At 41.4% G+C, this 23234-nt stretch overlaps 1 protein-coding gene across 16 annotated transcripts in view; it reads right to left on the bottom strand.

The window, feature by feature from the left end:
• Positions 1-23234, bottom strand: part of AFDN (afadin, adherens junction formation factor) — a 221141-nt gene that overhangs the window by 137891 nt on the left and 60016 nt on the right. For all 16 annotated transcript variants that reach the window (XM_024205965.2, XM_026649712.2, XM_026649711.2 and 13 more), the window contains exon 2: positions 10386-10581. In XM_024205965.2, the coding sequence (XP_024061733.1) occupies positions 10386-10581 (196 nt within the window). The remainder of the gene's footprint in view (positions 1-10385; positions 10582-23234) is intronic.

Here is a 23234-nt window from a genome sequence, read left to right on the forward strand (position 1 = left end):
GGGTAAGAACCTCACTTCTTCAGATGACTTGCATCTGAAGAAGTGAGGTTCTTACCCACGAAAGCTTATGCTCCCAATACTTCTGTTAGTCTCAAAGGTGCCACAGGACCCTCTGTTGCTTTTTACAGATTCAGACTAACACGGCTACCCCTCTGATACATTTTTACTGTTACTGCTGGACTTCTGAAATGGATTTTTATTGCTCAGTATAAACAAACGTTCTAGGTAAAGATCTGCTGTTTAAAAAGTAAAGTTTTATTAGGGATTTATAAATTAACATTTAGAAAGATTTTTTTCCCCAAGTTGTTTGGTACACTGCTAGAAATAAAGGTTTAAACAGATTTAGATAATCCTTATCATTTATTAATTATTTTCCCTATAAAACTGGGTTTAGAATAAATTACCATTACATAATGGTACAAATCCCTTTAAAAAAAAAAAAAAAAAGGAGCGAACTAAGTAATAGTGAGTGTGACTTTACCTTTTTGTTTCAGGGTCGAGCTTAGACATAAGGGGTTATGAACATGCATCATCTGCAATATCTACAACTTCAGAGACAGCAGTGCTGTAACTAAACATGTCATAGTAAATTACCTTATTAAAAAAAAAAAAAAAGCTCTCTTCATCATCCAGTAAAAATCGTGGATGAGCTCATAATCAGGACCAGCAAATTCCAGCAATACTGCTTGGTTCATTTGTGCAACAAATTCTCCTTTTCATCTTGTTCAGAACAAACATTTCATTGATGTGGTTCAATCATTATGACCAGACTACACTCCAACCAGCAAAGCAGACATTCCTGGAAGGTTGCTGGATACAGCATATGAGAAGGAAATTGAACAGTGTACAAAAAACATTGATGGTAAATTTGTTGATCTGAGTCTTGATGGATAAAGCAATATACAAAAAGATTCAATACGTGCTTGTGTGACAACAAGAAGATGGGTTTGTCTATCTTACAGAAACATCTGATACATCAGGAAATGCCCATACAGAAGAATGCTAAAAAGAAATAGCAGTAAACGCTATTTCAAATTGTGAACAAAAATTCAAGTGTCAAGTGTATAGCTTTGTCAGTCAATGCTGCAAATGTAGCAAAGATGAGGAGAATTTAGGAGATAATGAAGGGACCCTGAAACTTAAAACACATGGATGCCATGCTCACTTGATGCATCTTTTCACCAAAGACTTAAATACAGCTCAAGGGATAAAAGAAAACGTTGCTGAAATTGTAATGCTTCTGTAACAACCACTTTGCTCCAGGCTTCGCTGAAGAGAGCAAGAGGATCCAATCTAATTCTCCCCAAGATGTATGCTGGAATTCGGTGGTTGACTGTGTTGAGCTATTTATTAAAACTGACCTATTCTGATTACAATTTGTGAAGAAAATTGTGATAGTTCCATCTGTTTTTATCACACGCAAAGCAATCAACTTCAATGCTGAATATGAGAGGGTTACTCTCCTTCTGAAGTAACTGAGGTTCTTTGAGATGTGTCCCTCTGTGGGTGCTCCACTTCAGGTGTCGGTGTGTCCCAGCACCATCAATTGGAGATTTTTGGTAGCAGCTAAGGAGGTAGCTAACGCTCTTGTCAAGTGGGTTCTGGTGCCCAGAGGGGCTTCAGTGTTGTGTAGAGAATAGCACATATGGATACAGCTGGATATCCATTTAGATAATCTTTGCATAGATATGGCAGAACTTTCATCATTCTGTTGTTGAAACAAAAAGTCGGTGATTTTTGGAAGGGCTTTATTACGTCCAGATAAAAGGATACGGCATAGCGAACATCTAATGTGTGTGGGACCACCTCTTGAGTGTTGGTGTGTGGTTCTGGATGAAATGTAGGTAAGTGAATCGGTTGGTTGAGGTGCAACAAAGACAATATTTGGGGCATAAACTCAGGATGTGTTCTAAGTTATCCTTGAAGAAAATTGTGTATAGGGAGTGAGCCATGAGAACCCCCTATCTCACTGACTCTGCACGCAGATGTAATGGCAATGAGGAATGCCACTTTCATAGATAAGTGAAGTAATGAGCATGTGGCAAAGGGTTCAAATAGGGCTCTGGTTAGACTTCTGAGCACCAGATTTAAGTCCCATGCTGGCATGGGTTCTCGGATTTCTGGGTACATGTTCTGTATTCCAGTGAGAAACCACTTAGTAATTGGGTGAGCAAATATCGAAGTACCATCTGCCATGTTGACGGAAAGCCGTGATGGCAGCGAGTTGAACTCTAAGGACTGGTCCACACTAACCCTCCAGTTCGAACTAAGATACGCAACTTCAGCTACGTGAACAACGTAGCTGAAGTCGAAGTACCTTAGTTCGAACTTAAAGGTACTTACCAAAGGTCCACACGCGGCAGGCTCCCCCGTCGACTCCGCCTACTCCTCTCGCGGAGCAGGAGTACCGGCGTCGACGGCGAGCACTTCCAGGATCGATTTATCGCGTCTAGACAAGACGCGATAATCGATCCCAGAAGATCGATTGTTTACCGCCGAACCTGGGGGTAAGTATAGACGTACCCTAAGTGAGCTTGTAGCAAGCCCTGAGTTTTTTAAGGATAATAAATATTCCAGAATTAGTGGCAGTGGTGCCTGGCTTGCAGATATGTGTTTGTTTTGGCACCATAGGAAGAATCTTTTCCATTTTTGGAGGAAGTAGGGCATACGTGTTGGATTTCCTGCTGTTTATTAACACCTGTTTTGCTTGTTCTGAGCAGGTTAGTTCGTCTTGGTGGAGCCATGTAGGAACCACACCTTCAGGTGAAGTTTCTCCGGGTCCGGATGGAGGACTTGACCGTCGTCCTGAGAAAGAAGATTCTGCAGGCGAGGGAGAGTGAACGCTGTACAGATCGCCATGCATGTTAGACATGGTTCCCTTACCTGTCTGCGCCATGTCGGGACTACGAGTATTATGTTGGCCCGGTCAGTCTGTATTTTGTGTTTTACTCTGGAGATTAATGGTATCTGTGGGAATGCATACAGGAGAGGAGCGTTCCATCTGGTAAGAAAAGCGTCCCCTAGGGATCATGATCCTAGTCCTGCTCGTGAGCAAAACTTTTACTTTTTCTTGTTTACTAATGTTGTGAACAGGTCTATGTGTGGGGATCTCACATGTGGAATATGTGTTGTGTTATTTCATCATTCAGTTCCCATTCATGCTCTTGGGAAAACTGTCTGCTTAATGTGTCCACCATCGTGTTCTGTCGACCCGTGAGGTATGCTGCTGTAATAGTGATGTGTGTTATGGACCAATTTCATAGTTTTAAGGCCTCTGTGCACAGGGAGTAGGAACGTGCTCCACCCAGTCAATTTATATAGAACATACATGTAATGTTGTCCGTCAGGACCCTTACTGTTTGCCTCTTATAATAGGGAGGAAATGTAGGCATGCATTGTGGATCACGCGCAATTTGAGTAGGTTGATGTGGAAATGTGTTTCCGTGGGGGACCACTTGCCTTAAATTGTATATATGTTCAGGTGAGCACCCCATCTGATCAGTGAGGCATCTGTTGTGATTTATATGGATGGTGGAGCCTGTTGAAATGGGATACCCAAGCAAACATTTATTGGATTTGTCCACTTTTGTAGTGATTACAGCACCTCTGGGGTTGGTGGGAGTCTTTTGTTTAAACTGTGCTTTCATGGTATAGATACACCAAGCTCAACCATCCTTGTAGGCAGTGCACATGTAGTCTTACGTGTTTTACAACTAAAGTGGTGGCTACCATATGTCTCAAGAGTCGTAGGCTGTCTGAGATCACCGATATGAGGGAAGTCATTGCTGTGAATCAGGGTATCGGCAATGATGCTTTGGCCTCCATTGAGTTCAGGTGTGTGCCTATGAAGTCCAGTTGTTGTTCTGGAGTTAGGGTAGATTTTTGCTCATTGATTTGTAGTCCTAGGGAGTGAAAAAGAAATATAGCTTGTCGAGTGATGTGCAACATTTCTGTCTGGGTAGGGCCTTTTAGCAGGCAGTCATCCAGGTATGGTAAGATCAATATTCCCTGTTTGTGCAAATGCGCCACTACCCCCGCTAAGGTTGGTAAAAACTCATGGAGCCATCGATAGTCTAAATGGCAATGCTCTGCATTGGAAGTGATCCTGTCCCACTGTAAATCGTAGGAATTGTCTGTGAGCGATATGGATGGTAATGTGAAAATATGCATCCTGTAGGTAAAGGGCTGAGAACCAGTCCCTCTCTTCCAGTGCAGGAATGATCGAGTTCAGTGTGACCATTCTGAATCTGTGAGTATGGACAAATTTGTTGAGTTTTCTGAGATCTAAAATGGGTCTCCAACCTCCATTTTCCTTCTGAGTAAGGAAATAATGGGAATAAAATCCCTTTCCTCTGAGTTCTGTTGGAACTTGTTCCCTGGCCCCTTATTGTAGAAGGCAACGTACTTCTTGTCTCAAAAGGTGCTTGTGAGAAAGGGAGTGGGTAGGTGGGATAGAGGTAAGGGGGATGGTATAATCTATTCGAATGATTTCTAAAACCCAGTGGCCTGTGGTGATAGAAGCCCATGTATGATATAACGGTTGTGGCCGATAACCACAGGTTTGTGATACTCAGCTTATTGGCGCTGGTGGTGGGTGAGGTCAGGCAGACCCTCAAACAATTTTTCAAAATTGCCTCGTTTGGTGGTGTTTGGGACATCATAGCCTGAGATTGGGTAGGGCAAGGTCTCTGGGGTCTGTGCCTTTGTCCTTCGTTGTTGTATGGTCTCTACTGGGGCTGCGACACATTGTCTCTGCTATGGTTGCAAGGCTGGTATCTGCATCTCCTCTTAGGGGATGTGTAGATCCCGAGGGTCCTCAGTGTTGCTCTAGAGTCCTTCATAGAATGGAGGACCTCATACATCTTAGTGGAGAAGACCTTGTCCCTGTTGAACGGGAGTCCTATACTTTGTTCTGAAGTTCCCTTGGGATACCTGATGAGTGTAACCAGAATGCTCTGTGCATGACAATGGCTGTCGCCGTTGTGCATGCCGCTGTGTCTGCCACATCAAGGGATGCGTGGTGCACTGTTCTAGCAATACGTTGGCCCTCATTGATGATGGCTTGGAATTGGTCTCTTTTTTCCTCCAGAATTTCCTGGATGAAATTGTTCATTTTGGCATAATTGTCACGGTTGTATTAGTGAGTAATGCTGTGTAATTGAAGAGTCGCTGAAGAGTAAGCTTTTTGCCCGAAGAGGTTTAATCTCTTCCAATCCTGCTCTTGGGGCATGGATCTGAATTGAGGTTGTTTGCCCCATTGGTTGACCACCTCTACCACTAAGTAGTTAGGTTGTGGGTATGAGAAGAGGAGTCCACACCTTTATTTGGCACATAGTATTACCTGTCCAAACGCTTATTGGTTGGAGGAATAGTGGCAGATGTTTGCCACACCATTCCTGCAGGTTCCATTAAGCGTCATTTATGGGCAATGCTATTTTTGTCTGGAAGAAATGTGCACGATCTTGAGGCGTTGGTGTTGCGTGTCTGGTTCTGCCTCAAGAAAAATATTTTGGCTCTGTGCCACCCCCCTGAATAATTCCTGACAGTGTTTGAAGTCATCTGGAGTAGTGGGGGGCAGAGGTATTACTGCCTCATCGGGGAGGAAGAGTTATGATGAGGGGATGTTTCATGTTCCATGGTCCCATCCCTGTCTTCCCCCATCTCCTCTGTCATCTCAGAGGGCTTGGGTATTGATGTCATTGCAGAGCATATAGGTTTCCTGTGAGAAGTGGGAGGTCTGTGGAACTGAGACCTGTAGGCTGCCCCTGCGTCTCCATTGTGGCCATTGAATGGGGAATGGCATAGGAGGGCACATCCAGGGTTAGCGAGCCATGGGGGCATGTCCCTGGTTCTCTGTTCCCTGGATCTATAATGAGGTTCCGTGCCTGATGGGGAGCAATGTCCAGATGAGAAAACTGCCTCCTCCATGTTGTCGTCCTCATCACTGGAAAAAGGTGAAGCATTGGGGGATTCTGGCTAGTCTGGCGCCATCGGTACCGGTGAGCAGGTGGTGCAAAGCAGGGGAGATCTGGGAGCAGAGGACACTTCCATATCTGATCTGTGCATAAGGGAGATCGGTGCCATTGTATGCGATACCGTACCCTTCTGCACCACTGCCTTAGGTGGAAGTGTGACCAGTGCCAGAGGGGGAGTCATCACGGGTGGAGAAGTTGCAGTACCATGCCCTTCTTAGGGGTAATCGGTTCCGTGGTGGAGGCGGCCACTTTATGCCTACTACTCGACTCCTTTCTCCTACCAGCAGAGGTCCCAGAGTGGACGGTGCCGCAGGTGCCCAATGCATCAAAGGTGCTCAAGCTGGAGGAAGTTGGCACTGCAGGCAGCGATCTCGACAAAGACCATTTCTTTTTCAATGGCTCTCGGCTTGGTGGAGACGTGGCCCTTTTCCTCGGTTTTGTAGAGGAGTTGGACTTAATCTGTCCATGGAGGATGTGCCTGGGGAGTCCCTTGTTGCGGGTTCTCTGGGGTCTGATGTTGGAGTGAGGGATTTCTCCATTAAAATGAGTTTAAGGAGAAGATCCCTGTCTCTCCTTGCTCTAGCTTTAAGATTCTTGCAGTGAATGCACTTCTGTGGTATGTGCGACTCACCTAAGCATCGGACACACAAGTAGTGGCCATCAGAGACTGGCACTGCATCCTTGCACAAAGTGCATCTTTTAAAGCCTGGAGAGCCAGCCATATTTGAGACGTCCCTGTTGTGAAAACTGGGGGGACGGGGAAAATGAGAGTTTTTTTTTTTTTTTTTTTTAACGGCTAATCTAACTGGATTTAACTAACACTAACTATACTAGGTAAAATAAACTGTTAATAAACAAGGGTAAAAACTAAGATATCTAACTTAACCTTAAAATAAGATTAGATTTTCAGCGACACTGCTAACAAACTCAGTCTCAAGCCAAGGACGGTTGAGAAGGAACTGAAGGGGGTCGGGCATGCGTGTGTTAGACGAGGCACCAGTGGCGCCACAAGACTGCTACTGCACACCCCGACAAGACACTGCTACCAAAAATCTCTGTTTGATGGCGCCAGGACGCACTGACACCTGAAGTAGAATATCCACAGGGACAGCACTTGAAGAAACTAAAATCTATTTCCATAGCCGGGGACAAGCTGCAGAAAAATTGCTGTTGTATTGCTGATGGTGTTCTTTCTACATTTCAATCTCTGATGGCCACTACTTGTGTGTCCGATGCTTAGGTGAGTCGCACATTTCAACAAGAAGAAATACCCAACAACAAAGTTAAATTGCATGCAGTAAAGAAGTGGCCGGATCAAGCACTTACTCCACTGCATTTTCTTGACAATATTCTCAACCCAAAGTATCGGGATAGATGCCTAATTGCTGAAGATGCTGCTGCTATGACATGGGCATCTAATAATCACCCATACATACATTCATGCCAACCATAATAAATTTCAAGTCTGGAAGTGAACCATTCAAGCAGTACGTATTTGCTGATGGTGTCATAAAGAAAGACAACCAACTGAACTGGTAGACGTCACAAAGTAAGCATCTGGAACCAGAGTTTGTTGGAAGTGCTAAACCAGCTTTTGACATCAGTAGCCAGTTTTTTGGTTGAAAAATTGCCACTTTTAATTCTGTTATTAAGTGTCCAGGGAGATCGAAGTGTTCGCCTACTGGTTTTTTAATGTTACAATTCTTAATGTCTGCTTTATGTCCATTTATTCGTTTGCATAGAAACAAACAAAAAAACTTCAAAAAAAGACTTCAACGAGAAACTGCAGAACTGGAATTAATTTGCAAACTGGACACCATCAAATTAGGCCTGAATAAAGACTGGGAGTGGATGGGTCACTACCAAAAGTAATTTTCTCTCTGCTGATACTCACACCTTCTTGTTAACTGTTGAGAATAGACGATGTCCACCTTGATTGAATTGGCCTCATTAGCACTGACCCCCCACTTGGTAAGGCAACTCCCATCTTTTCATGTGCTGGAATATATATACTGCTTACTGTATTTTTCACTCCATGCATCTGAAGTGGGTTTTAGCCCACGAAAGCTTAGGCCCAAATAAATTTGATAGTCTCTAAGGCGGCACAAGGACTCCTCATTGTTTCTGCTTTGTTCTGTTTGCTATCCTTTATAATCACTTAATATCTGCCTTTCATAGTAAATAAATGTGTTTGATTATTAAACCCAGTTTGTGCAATTTCTAACTGGGAGGTGGCAAGAAGTTGTGCATCTCTCTTCACATTGAGGGAGAGAGCGAATTTTTATGAGCTTGCGCTCTGCAGATCTTTTTATACAGCGCAAGACAGTATTATTTTGGGTTTATTCCCCAAAGGGGAATGTGCGCGCACTTGAGTGCTGGGTGAATCCTCTCACACAGTGCTGACTTTAGTCAGTGTCTGCAGCTAGGTGTGGACCTACTTGTGTGTGCAGGAGGGGCTCAGTGAAACCCCAGCATATCAGGTGGCATCCCAGAATATGGGGGGCGGGGGGTTCCTAACCCATCACAATATCATTCACCATTTTTTAACATACTAAAATGTACAATTATTATGAATCTGAAAATATTAAGCTATGTAACTGCTTAAATAAATGTATACAACTATAGTGTTTCCTCCTAGGTGGCAAAAAGGTGAGCCAAATCTAATGTAAAGGCCCTATTTAGTTGTAAATCAAGATATTTTAATGTTTATGTCAACCAATGAGCATGCACCTTTCTTTAGAAAATAACTGAAGTACAAATGGAACAGTTGATTAAAACTGATTATTTAAAAAGGCTTTCCACTTGATGATTTAAATCAAGGCAATTTAAATCAATCTAGTTTTACAATCAACCTTTCCTATTTAAAAATCTTTTCTTTCCTCTATTGCTATTTGTAGCGGGGCAGTCACCCCGCTCCGACCCTGAAGGGGTTAAAACAGCCCTAGGAAAGGGCTGTCCTGGGGAGCCAATCATGGGTGGGCTTGAGGCAGCCAATCAGGGCCCGGCTGGGCCAGTATAGGAAGGGCTCCTGGGGAGAAGGCAGGCGAAGTCTCACTCTAGCCCTGGAGTGGGAAGGGCTAGCTGCCTGGGAGCAAGGTACCTGAAGCAGAGCAGTGCTGGGGAAGGGCAAAGGGAGCTGGGGAGCTCCAGCCTGGTAAACCCCCAGGCTGCAGGCCTTGGGGAAGGTCTACAAAAGGTACTGAGGCTGCGGAGGGGCGGCCTGGGGATAGGCAAAGGCAGCAAGTCCTACCCTCTTGCCAACTATGAGTGGCCATTACAGACTGCAGTCTGCCCCAGTGAGCGGGGGCTAGATGGTGACTGGCAGTAGCCACTTAGGCAAGGTGGGTTTAGAGCATTGGGGGTTCCCCTGGGAGGGGAGACCCAAAGCGTGGGGGTACTTCTGGAGCAGAACCCCAAGGTAAAGGGACACAGGGCCAACCGCAGGTGAGCCACCAGCCAGCAGAGGGCGCTCTGTGTGCTGGAAAGAGCGAATTCCCAGGACGACCAGCAGCACTTCGCTACACTATTTCTCTATTGAAAGGAGAACAACAGGAGAATCTCAGTATACAACTGGAAGAGAAAAAACTGACGATACACCAAATGCTATCAAATGCACCAACTAACATTTTCCCCCGTCTTTCAGTTACTGTAAACCAGGGGTCGGCAACCTTTCAGAAGTGGTGTGTCGAGTCTTCATTTATTCACTCTAATTTAAGGTTAAATGCCAGTAATACATTTTAATGTTTTTAGAAGGTCTCTTTCTATAAGTCTATAATATAAAACTAAACTATTGTTGTATGTAAAGTAAATAAGGTTTTTAAAATGTTTAAGAAGCTTCATTTAAAATTAAATTAAAATGCAGAGCCCCCCCGGACCAATGGCCAGGACCCGTGCCACTGAAAATCAGCTCGCATGCCGCATTTGGCACGCGTGCCATAGGTTGCCTACCCCTGCTGTAAAATTTGATACTACTTGTAAAAGCAGATAAAAAACCTTTTCTGAGAGAAATGTGTTTAACATGACAGTGTCCTTTCACTAGATTGTGTTCCTTTAACTATAGCTGTGCTGTGTACTGTATCTATATTAATTTAGTAGTTTTTGAATAAAGGTCTTTTATTTAGAAATGAGTATTTCCACACCACTGACATCACCTACATAAAGGATAAGTATAATATTTTCAAAAAAGGTCACACCATCATCACAATTTACACAAACTGTGTCTATGTTACACCCCATTATATTTTGAAATACTACCACCACCAGTTGAGAACCCTTTACAGTTATATATTTAAGTGCCAAAGAAACCGAAGTAATTTGTTATGGTAATTAGTAGGAAACATTTATCATCTTTCCGTATCCTTTTAAAAAAAAAAAAACAACAGGAACGAGACCCGGACAGCATATACTAACCTCCACTGACGTGTACTTCATAAAGTGAGTATTTAGGAGATGACAACATTCGCATATCTGGTCGGAATTTCTCTGCAAGGGTTTCTATTACATCTTGTGTTGTGGCAGTGCTAGAAACACGAATACATTTTGTTGCAAAGTTTCCAGCTGCTTTGTCTTGAAAATAAAATCTCATTACCCCATGAAACTCCAAATCCTGTAATGAAATAAGAAGTGAATGTAATTCTGATTGGTGACTGAAAGGCTTTTTTTCCCTTGGGAATGGAGAAAATTATTCCAACCATACACCATTGATTTGTGTCTGTATGATTTATTAAAAATTTTCCTGAAGTATTCTAAGCACACTGCATTTCATTAAGCAGAGGAAAGGAAAGTTGGAAAAGCCTGGGATATTCTAGAAATGCACGTGTTTATTTTTTAAATACTCCATACTGTTAGGGATGGTTTTATGAGCTATGCCTTCGATATTAAATACGTAGACACCCAAGAATCATCAGTTTTAAATGCAGAAGAATTAACTCAGCCCTTCTTCCTTCCAGAGTAGGCTGAGTAATACACAGTTTATGCAAACGTGTGTGCTCTTTTAAATGAGACAAACACCAAGATCCTGTCTGTTTTGCATGGATATTAAAATCCTAATGATTTTTGTAACAGAGTTTGTTCCCAGGTGTCCTTGCCAAAAAATTTCTGGGAGGCTGTTGTCTAAAGTTTTGCGCCAAGAGCCAGTTTACACCTTGAATATTAATTAATTTAATATAACTACTGACTGCACCTTTAGCTCCCAGAGAGTTAACAGCAGATGACCACCAAGACAAACCTAAATGAAGCATTAAACCTATGTAATAAACTGACAGGAGCCTCCACTGACACCATGGTAGAAATAGAACAGTCATAACCTTGGTGATATTTTCTCTGAATCACAGATGACTGAAATACTCATGAAAATTATGTTTTTATTCTAAGATGTTAGTGGCAGAGAATGTGTTATGCTCTAGGCCTGTAAAAGACAAAACTTGATCCAACAAGATGTATATGTGACCAGAGAGTTCCAATTTTTTCTGTGATCATTGTTCTTTCTATAGCACACTTCCCCTTGCTCTCCCTTCCCTTCCCCACCCCCATTAACAGACTAAGGGCATGGCTATACTTGCAGATATAGAGCGCTGAGAGTTAAACCAGCCCTCAGACAGCGCAGTAGGGAAAGCACTGCAGTGAGTCCACACTGTCAAATTCAAGCGCACTAGCGTGGCCACATTAGTAGCTCTTGCAATGCCACAGAGAGCAGTGCATTGTGGTAGCTATCCCAGCATGCAAGTGGCTGCAAAATGCTTTTCAAATGGGGGGGGAGGGAGAGTGGGTTTTTGGGGGGCTGAGAGCATGTCAGCATGCTGTCTTGTAAATTCAGACAGCAGCAGACCCCCTTCCCCCAACCTCTCTCTCTCACACACTCACAGCAAGCAACATTCCACACTAATGGCTTGTTTTGTCCTGGAACAGATAAGCATGCCGGATGTCAGAAACGGAGTTTTGAAAGGGCACATCCGCATTCCTACAGCCAAGTTCAAAACAGTGACAAGAGTGGCCATTTGACTTAAGGGGATTATGGGACGTTTCCGGAGGCCAATCAGAGCGCAGTAATGCAACACCTCGTTCACAGTGACGCTGGGGCATTTCAGCCGAGGCGCAACAAGCGTTATGCTTCTCGTGGAGGTGGAGTACCAGGAACGCTCCAGCTGCAGAGTCCAGGCGCTCTAAGTGCCTTGCCAGTGTGGATGGGTCACGAGTTAGGGCGCCTGGGGCTGTTTTAATGCACTCTAACTTGCAAGTGTAGCCGAGCCCTAAGCTTCTTCGGGTAGTGACATGCCTTCATCTGTCTGTAAAGAACCATGCACACCTAATGTTAATTTCTGTAGTGCATAGGTATAGTGATTAATGTCAAAAGCATTACAATTGCCTTATACATAAACGTTACTTCTGTATTTGTGATGCACCCTGAGCTGGGTATTCTATATAAGTAAACAGAATATTATGGTAATGTTATCTAACGCAAAACTGGAAAGCTTTTTTGAAGCTTTTAAAGCACCATATTAATTATAGCATAAAAAGGCAGATTTAAAAGGAGAAAAATGGCAGCCCCTAATAAAGGAGGGAGGCAGATTAAAACTGAAGGACCCCATCAGCCTGTCCATGCAAATACATTGGTTTGATAAGTTCCCTCTTGAAATATACTTCTGGCCTAGAATAAGGGAAGAGGAAAAGATAACTAAGTGAAAATAGTTGCCACAAAAGATTGTTTTGTTTTTAGATCAGCAGGAATTTTTTCATATCCATTTACCTGAAAAAAAGCACGGACTCTCATGGTGTTAACTGCTGCACAGCCTTTCAGTCTGTGCACTAAGGGGTCCTCTCCTATTCAAATTTATCATTCCAGTTCAAATTTAAATCTCTTCTCCTACATTCTGGCAAACTTCAATTTTCTATGCAATGTAAAAGCACAGGGAACTTTTCATTTTCAGAATGTCAAATAAAAATGAATAGACATACACTGATGTCTAATGAGTTTTAAACTTGTATTATGTTTCTGTTTCCTTCTATTCAAATTAATGTACCTAAATTTTAGATTTTGCACTGACATGTAAAAGTGAGTCAATTTCATGTAAAAAAGTCAAAGCACTCAGACCAATTATAGCTCTCCAGAAAAATGACCAGTACGTGGATGTAGGTGCAAACTACAAAGATTGGGGGGGGGGGGAAGGGAGTGGTGTAGTATGCCCTATTTCCCAGACAGATTTCACTTGACTATTTGTTGCTTTATTTGAGAATTCTTATAAATGTGGGCATTATTCTTTCCATCAAGTTTACATTGATCATTATGCTGCATTTCTAAATATAAATGCACCATTCGTTGGTGGGAAACGGGGACAACTGAAATAGATTATAATTTGGGGCTTAAATTCACTGATCCCAAATTTACAGCAAGATTCAAAAAAGCACTCTTGGCATCAATACGTATACCCTGTTTTCAAGAGACAGATAAGACATGCATCAGCAAGAATCTGAATGTACACTGACATTTAGCTAGATTTTTAAGTTTTGGATACTATAGAAGACAGTATTAAATCACTAAATGCAATAGATATCACGGGGGACATAAAAATTAAATAGTTCATGCTTAGCTGTTTAAGGGTCATTACATTCAATTTTCCCCAATCATCACTCTTTAAAAATTATATGGATTACAGATTGAGAGCTGAATTTGTAACTATCTAATATGGGTCTTATTTGGGGGAGGGGTGTGTGAAAGATGCGGGAATGGATGAAGTGCCATGGGAGCTTCTGTCCTTAAAGCCATCTTCTAGTACTAAGGCACCTGAGAAGCACCCCTAAGATTCTTTCATTGTAGCAGTAGGGATAGACAGGAAGAGTCAGCCCATTACCACTCTGGAGAAGGAGGAGGAGAACATCTCTCAAATTACCTGCAAACTGGTGTGTAGGAGGCAAGAGGTGGTTGGAAGGGAGGAAGAAGAATTTCTATTCTGTTATACAAGTGGCAAAGTGCATGTGTTTGGCTAAATTATTCATTAACTGAAGCACATTAGAAAAGATGTGAAGAAAGAACAGATACCAATGATTCTGCACCTTTATACTCCACCAGGATGGAGGGAGCAATCAAACACACAAGAAAGATTTGCCTTGTGGGGCTACTAAGTTCTAGTCCAGGGGGTGGGCAAACTTTTTGGCCAAAGGGCCACATCGGGGTGCAAAACTGTATGGAGGGCCGGGTAGGGAAAGCTGTGCCCCCCAAACAGCCTGGCCCCTGCCTCCTATCCGACCCCTCCCACTTTCCGTCCCCTGACTGCCCCCCTCATCCAGCCCCCCTCATCCACCCCCCCCAGCTCCTTGTCCCCTGACCGCCTGCTCCCGGGACCCCCACCCCTAACCGCCCCCCAGGCCACCACCCCCTATCCAACCCTCCCATCCCCTGACTGCCCCGATCCCTATCAGGCCCCCCCGGGACCCCACCCCCTATCCAATCCCGTTCTCCCCCTGCCCCCTGAACCTCTGACCCATCCAACCACCCCCTGCTCCCTGTCCCCTGACTGCCCCCCAGAACCCCCTGCCCCATATCCAACCCCCCGGTCCCCTTACCAAGCCGCTCAGAGCAGCATGTCTGGAGTCGCACCTCCTGGCCGGAGCCAAACATGCTGCTGCGCTGCCCTGCATGAGCGCGCAGCCCCGCCACCCAGCGTGCTGCCCGCACAACGGCATGGCTGCGGGGGAGGGGGGGGGACAGCGGGGAAGGGGCCGGAGGCTAGCCTCCCCAGCCGGGAGCTCAGGAGCCGGGCAGGAGGGGCCCACAGGCCGTAGTTTGCCCACCTCTGTTCTAGTCCCTCACTCAATCATACAGTCACTGATATTAGAATGGAGGGAGTGGGGGAGCATGAGCAAACGAACAGTGAAACCAACCTCCCAAGCCTGCTCTCCCCACTGCAGATAGAGCAAGCCATTCCAGCTCTGCTCTCTCTCTCTCTCAGGTATTTCAAATGAGGCTACACTGGAAGCATCAGTAAAGCCCTGCCATCAGCATAGAGGCAAAAAGCAGTAGTCATCAGGGCTCCAGCAGCCACCACCTCAACAAGTGCAGCATTCAGGAATGGGTGTTCATATGTAGCAACCTCTCTTTCCAGAACAGTTTTGGATATTCATGATTTTTGCCATTTCATTCTTGGTTGCATCTAGCAGTTGCACAGCTTTTTGTGGGGATACAAATCAGACTTTTAAAAGCTTCTGAGAATTTTTTTTAAATGGTGTTTACTTCATTTGTAAAGAAGCAATTAAATATACTTGAGGAGAAAGTCACAGTTTAAACAAAACCTAACAACAGATTTTTAGGAAGTTACACGGCACTAAATTTGCCAGAAGTTAACAAAAAGAATAAAATAGAATGAAAACAACTCTCTAAATGTCCTGTCTTTCCTCACAGCAAATTCTGAAACCAATCTTTAACTGCTTACACTTGTTTCACAATGGTGGAGAAAAATATTCAAGGCATTACTTAACATTCTTTGATTTTAAAAGTTAATCTGGTTCAGACACTATCTTTTCTAATCTGCTTCTACTAATGAAGAATTCCGTCAACCATATGCCTTTTGCCACTTGTATAACCGAATGCAAATTGTCCCTGTAGTTGAACAAGTATTTGAGATGAATGTAGGGGTGCTTGGTAAGGACTACTGATCTGTATTCCAAGACATGGTTTTTGTATTGTCTTTCTGGATTGTTAGGCCCAGATTCTTAAGAGTATTTAGACATTGGTGTGCTCAGTGTTGCAACGCCTAACTGATTTAGAAACCTAAATCTGTATTTTCAAAAAGGGATTTAGGAACTTTTTCCAATGACATAGTATGCATGTATAACAGTTACAACTTTTCTTCCAGCAGGATTAGAAAAAGTTTCTCTATCTGGAGCCATTCATTCATTTAGCTGATGTATGGTATACTATCAACAAAGTTAGTTAAACTTCTCCAGTAGCAAAGCTTTAGATGGAGAAATTAATAGAAATAGTGTATCAAAAGTGTGTACCAGATGTGTATATGAGAATTTTAAAAAAGTAAATGTGCCAATGGACAAAGTAACGTACCATATTGTTAAGTGTACACTAAGTAATCTATGGCCTCTTCCACAGATACTCTTGGTTATTGAGTTATGCCTTCAACACAAAAGCAACTGATTTTCCACAAAAATTTCACTTTGTGATTAACTGTATTGAAGATTAGTGTATTTGTACTGTCTAAAGCAGGGGTTGGCAACCTCTGGCACGCGGCTCGCCAGGGTAAGCACCCTGGCGGGCCGGGCCAGTTTGTTTACCTGCCGCATTGGCAGGTTCGGCCAATCGTGGCTCCCACTGGCCGCGGTTCGCCTTCCCAGGCCAGTGGGGGCAGCGGGAAGCCGCAGCCAGCACATCCCTCGGCCTGCGCCGCTTCCCGCAGCCCCCATTGGCCTGGGATGGGGGACCGCGGCCAGTGGGAGCCCTGATCTGCCGAATCTGCCAATGTGGCAGGTAAACAAACTGTCCTGGCCTGCCAGGATGCTTACCCTGGCGAGCCGTGTGCCAGAGGTTGCCGACCCCTGATCTAAAGAGTTAAAATTGGCTTGCTTTAAACCACTCACACCCACAATGGATAAAAGTTTTGCTTTCCCAATAAAGCTAAAATCTAATTAAGTATGATCTACATCAAGTACTAATAACCTTCCTTTACAAAGCAGAAAAAAAAACACAGCAATGTGTACAAAATGTTTTACTAACCTCTTCCAAAAAAGGTTCAAAATTCACACCATAATTTTAGTAAAACAATGGAGACATGGATAATGTGAACACAAATGTTGTATTTTACTGCTTCAAGTAAAAATAAAAAAAATATACCCCATGTCCCCTACAATGAGCACAGAAAATCGTAGGTAACATTTATCTGCCAAGTTTCTTCCTGTTTCCTGTATAATAAAGTGACTGACTGATTAATATTGCCACAGCCAGTCAGATCTGCCTCTCACATTCAAAACAATATATTTTATAGTTTCAGTTATGACTTTTTTACTGCAAAATAAAACAGCAGTAAATACTATGTGCCACAGGAGAGAATATTCTTTAAAAGATCAGTATCTTTATATAGACAAAGCATGTACAGGTGTCAACAAAAAGGTCACATACAAGCTAGCTATGCTACAACAGAAAAGATTTCAAAACACAATGAAGCTTCATGAAAGCCTTTAAAAACATTTTGTTTAGAAACAATTTTGGGTGTCTCTCATTGTGTTACTATGGGTGTTTGCATAAAAACAGCATCTCATCTTTGAGCTTTAGGCTATGTCTACACTTGCGGAGTTTTTGCACTGTAAATTTCACTGGTGATAGGGAACCGGTGAAAGCGCTGGTTTGTGGACTCACTTAATTCCTCAGGCGGCAGAGAGTGTTTACATTAGCAGCACTTCCATCTCTGATGAACCGTGCTCTAGGGCAGCCAGTGTACAAAAAAAAAAAAAAAAAAAAAAAAAAACCACAACCCACCACCCATGAGGGGAGTAGCTCCCAGTGCTAGTGCACTGTCTACACTGCCACTTTACAGCGCTGAAACTTGCAGGGCTCCGGGGGGTGTTTTTTCATGCCCGAGTGAGAAAGTTGCACTGCTGTAAAGTGGCAGTGTACACAAGGCCTTACTTTCAGCAGAAAGGTGAGCTGTGCTCTTGGGGACAGCCAATGGCAATGTAGATATCAGTCATTAAAAGAGATGCTACCCCAAAAAACTGCAAGAGAATATACGTCAAGTATGAAATCTAGGAATAAAGGTTTGTTAAATATGCAGTGTAAATAAACTATTAACAAGTCAATGGATGATTTTGAGATATTTCATAGCTAACTGAATTTGTGTATGTTCAATATATTTCCCTGCTTGAAAAGCCCTGTTGGGAAAAAGGTCCTTGATGGTCTTCCAATTCCGCCTGCTCCTTTGGAGCAGGAAAATATAGGCAAATAGCCAGAAGAGAGATTCTAGGAGCGAATGGTGCTAATAAACGTCTGCACTCGGAGGCAGGAGTTGAAAGGAGTCTAAATGTGATACAGTGGGTCTGAGCTGTGGAGGGAACCTGGACTTCCCAAAAAGTGGAACAAAAAGGCTTCAGCAGTCAGACTGATTATACTCAGCAGTGCAGGGCTGTGAGTTCAATCCTTAAGGGGACCATTTGGGGATAGGTCCTGCTTTGAGCAGGGGGTTGGACTAGATGACCTCCTGAGGTCCCTTCCAACCCTGATATTCTATGATTGCACGTCTGTATCTCTGGATGCTCATGTATGAGAAAGCAGAGCACTCCATTCCAGCAACTGATGTGATAAGGATGTTCTCTTTTCTCAACAGCTAGAACAGGATAGTGAATAAGGAGACTGGAGCACATAATTCCAAGGAGCCAATGGAAATAATGGGGAATGAATAGACCTATTTAAAAAAAATTACCTTTATTGTTTTGTAATTAAAAAGTGATCATTAAATGATATCTGAACTAGAGATTAATACATACCAGATCAAACTTTGGACAAAATTTTATTCCTTTAAAGCGCAGCATATATGTATGAGTTTCCCTTCGGGACACTGCCACCAAAATCCTGCTGGGACGCCCCTCAGGGAACACACTTTTGGCATCAGCCCTGGCTAGCGGAGTTGTTTTTTGTTTGGTTGGTTTATTTTTGCCTCCTAGGTGACTAAGAACTTCCTAGCCCCAATTGTCATAGTAAGCATTTTTTCTTCCCAGTATCTAACAGGTAATCATGCAAGTATTACTGCAATGACAGCATTAATCTCAACTCTATCCATTCCCCTAATTCTGGCTCTGCAGAGATCTAAATAGGACAGGACTAAAATCCGAACTTCTAATCTATGACGGTTATTCAGACAAATATATTTTCCAAATATTCTGCAAACTTAATATAAATTCAATAATCAAACTTTTAAACTGACAATTAGTCTTAATTTAAAATTAATACAAATTAATTTCAGGACACATCACACATACAAAGCCTGGCATAACAATAGAACTCCTATTGGAGAAATTGCTGGGAAAACTCATTGGATGCCTGCACTATATCTGACCTGTCAAAAAATGCTTGATAGATTACAACAGAATTAGTCCCTCCCTCTCTCCATAACCACAAATATGCACTGATTCAGTCGTGCTTCAGACTACCATTGACAATACAAAGGAAAAGCGAGTGATCCTTACAAGATTTTAAAACTAAGGATGTTTAGCCATCATATGCGTCAACATTTATGTTTGAATCATGCATAAATCAGAATGTTTTTAGCATTCACTAACAGCAGCTACATCACTTCATAGACAGGCTAGATTTCAGTGTACACCATCTCTAAACTCAAGTATTTAAAAATCCTAACTTGAAAAAAGGTGGATGATACTATTAGTGGTAATTGCATTAAACTCCCTTCCATCTAAAACAATGATTTTTGCCTACCTGTAGCATTCAGCCAGTTTTTAAAAAACAATGCGGCTTTATTATCAAGATAGAGACCTTTTGAACAGCCAGAAGTCTCAAAATGTGACTTTAAAAAGTTCTTACATAGATATTTCTGAACCCATTCACAGGGTTCAAAATACTCATTTTTTTTTTCATGCAACTAAGGTGGACTGATTTTAAAATGAAGTAAATCATTAATTTTAACCATACTTTTAAAGGAAAATAACTTGATTTAAAATAGAATTGTAGTCATTTCTTTTTTCCCCTCCCAGTTTCCTAAAGTATATTCTCTTTGGTTAGTAGTAAGGTCAAAACATTTTGGTCATCTATTTGATGTATTAAAATTATGAGTTGCCTATCTAACAGTTCTTTTTGAAAGGAGACAGGGGTTAGCCTCCTTCCCCTGCAAAAGGCTGGTACGTAGTAAAACTGCAGAAATAGCTTCAGGTACATTTTTAAAGTTGACCAAAAAAAAACTGGCCATCTCCACAAAGCTGATTTGCTCCAAAACTGCTATTTATAATTTACAACACAATAATCATTCCTAGCATAGAAGGGAAACATAGAATGTACTAGATTTTATCAATACAAAAATATACTGCAGTGATTACCAAAATGAGAGCAGTAACACTACTGCAGATTTTCCCAAGGGTCTACTGCACTGTATTTATGGGGAGACATTATGGTCACCAAACATACACCAAAACAGAATTTGACTTGCTCCCACATAACCACAAATGTTGTGCAACACTAGCAGAATTAAGTAGCAGCATTTTTTTTTTTATTTTATTGTTGGGGTGGGGGAAGTGAAATAATTAGATATGACCCAAAATGTACAGGAAGCACATCTAAATAAGAAGGTGGTATTTTTTAAATAGTCACTTTTCTGAAGAGAGATACAACTTTCAGAAACCATGTCTGCCAGTTAGACCCACAGAAGCAGAATCCAGCTCCACTGAAGACAGCGAGGTTCTGCATGGACACAAGGGTTTACCTCTATAAAGATTCAATTGTGGGACTGGCACTTAAGACCTTTTCTACTTAAAGTTACATAACTTTAATTCAAGATGTGTTCTTCATTCAACTTTCTTAGAGCTCTTGGACAAAGGTGTATGAATATTGATGCGTTTTGATCATAATTACAGTCATGGAGAATAAATTGGTTTAAGTGAAATATAATGGAAAAGAACAGCTATACTAAAACTGATTTGATTCCCCCATTAATGCATAAACACTAAATGCAGCTTTTTATTCATGCGGTTACATAGGTGTTGTTACTAACAGAAGTTGCATACAACGTTGATGTGAATTACACACATGAAATCTTCCAGCTGTTTACGTCTTTTCAGGTGTTAATATTTACAATGTATTAACACAAAATGTTGTCATCTTAAAGGTACACCTTGTTTGTCTTCCTTCTCCCTCTGAGTACTAATTAGTTGCTCTATAGGAAAGCTTGCAACATATAGCACAACAGAATGTAAGTTATTGTAATTAAATAAACATCATGACTGCTCTGTCAAGCCATCAACAGTGAAGTTAAACATTCAATTTCATCTTGGTTTAAAAGCAGTATCAAAGAAGAAAGCTTTATTTGGGGTTCTTAATTCCAGGTTCATAATAGAACTGCCTAAACTAGGTAAATTTGGCAAAGATTTCATACGATTGCTAACACCATTCAGCTTCACAATCATTAGCGACATTGGGCTGTTTTCCATGTACCTCGCATTATATTAAGAATTTATTTCATGATAATAGTTTGGCAGAAATATCTATATACAAGAGACAACAATCATCGTATTCAGTAACTGACCCTAGAGTTATGAAAATCATTTTGAAAAAGAACTTCAACCAAAAACTTAAGTGTTATATAAGCTACAGCTGAACATAAACATCTTCAAACAGAAAATTTCATCACCCCAGAAGCAATCCAGAATACAAGATACAATGCCTATTAAAGATAGAGAGTACTATATGGGCTCTTCCATTATTCTCACAGGATTACACATCTTTTCTTGACAATCTTCATAAGAAGAGTATTTTCTATTTCACATTCTTTAAAATCCACTTTATAAAATTATTTTCTTGATTAAATTCTGCCTTAAAATTTCATAAAGCATTTAACCTTTTTTTAAAAAAAATTTATTCAAGAGAACTATAGACAAAATCCTTTAGCCAAATTTAGGGGCACTATGGCGTGTGGTCAGTTTTCACTTTGCATTTTTTGGTGATGTAGCCCATTTAGAAATCAGTCCACAAATGTCTGATTTAGCATCCTTGAAGAAGGAAGGGATTATATAACAAACAATATTCAATAAAGTCTCAACATCTAAGGCACCATAGCTTAAGTTACTTGAGGTAAGCCTGTTTTTATCAAAGAAGGTTTGACACACAAGGACGCATCAATAAAGGAGTACTAAACATATGAAGACTGACTGCCACCTAGGGGTTGTTCTTGTTAAACTGCAGTTTCAGTTGTAAAACTACAGTACTCTCAATAGCAGCAAATCAAAAAATAATACAGCTTCAACATTATACTTGTAACAGGAAAAGTAGCTTACTATAGCCAAGTGCACCATGATTAAATCTCAGAGTACATAGCAAAGGAAACTGATTATAGCAGACAAAAGGTGTAAAATATTGTTTAGAAATCTAGATACATTTTTAAATATGAAATAGTTCTTATTCTGTTCATATGACCAACCTAAAAATATTATCTCTACCAAGTTATTATAGCAGACACATATCTAGTTATATTTTGATTGAAAAACAAAAATAAAAATACAATGCACTGTATGCTACATATCCTTTAAAGAGAAGGAAGCTAGTTAAAGTTTGAAGACTAGAGTTAGGAAATCAAAAACCCTGGAGTAAGCATGGAGGCTAAAAAAAATTTGGTGCCTAGATGCCAATGTAACTGCACAATATAAATGCAGACAGGACAAAAAAAAGGAAGCAGAAAAGACAAGGAAAATATATAGTTAATCAGGAAAATAAAGTTTATTCAAACAGTGGAAAAGATACCAACAGAAAGCAACATACCACGATAGGGCAAAATGCAAGGTGGAAATTAAGAGGGCATCTGAAGAGAAAACCAAGGAATTCTTTAACTTCAGAGGCAGAAAGCCTACTAAACAGGTCGCAGTCATCTGCTCTCCTGGTCTACCAGGGAATAAAAAGAACATTCAAAAAAGAGGATATAATCATTATAAAGAAAAGTTAAACTACTACTTCTTTGCATCAGTTTTCATCACAGAGGATGATGGAAACAGCCAGTACAGATGCTACACTTTGCAGACAGACAGAAGATATTGTCACAGAGCTTCAGGTGTCAGAAAAGTGGTACTGCAACAACTATGGGTATGTCTCAAGCCAGATCATATTAGGGAAACTGGCAGAGAAAGCAAAAATTAGTTTAGGTACTGAAAGTTTGTCTTCTCTTTGGTACTACTGCCTGTCATTCACCTGAAGAGCTGTAATCCTGGTACTCCAAGATTTTTTTTTTTTTTTTTTTTTAAACAAGTACAGCAAGTTAAAATTACATTCTGTAAGCATTTGATTATCTATCCCAATAGTAAATCCGAACATGAAAAGAAATCTCAACAACCAACTCAATGTTTCTGATCCATTTTAATGTCCAACATCCCTTTGAAAAAAGCTACCAACTGCAGTCTATTTCACATCTTTTGAATATGGAGCTTTCATCACCACACAGCTTTCACTTGATTTACAATACCTGAGTGACAAAAATTAGATTTCTACCTCTTGGTGTACTGTGTGTATTCCTGAAGGAGTAATTATAGCATTGTAGTAATATTTATATTTTTTTT

Source organism: Terrapene carolina, unplaced genomic scaffold (assembly GCF_002925995.2).
Source record: "Terrapene carolina triunguis isolate 2854851 unplaced genomic scaffold, T_m_triunguis-2.0 Scaffold85, whole genome shotgun sequence".
Lineage (NCBI taxonomy): Eukaryota > Metazoa > Chordata > Testudines > Emydidae > Terrapene > Terrapene triunguis.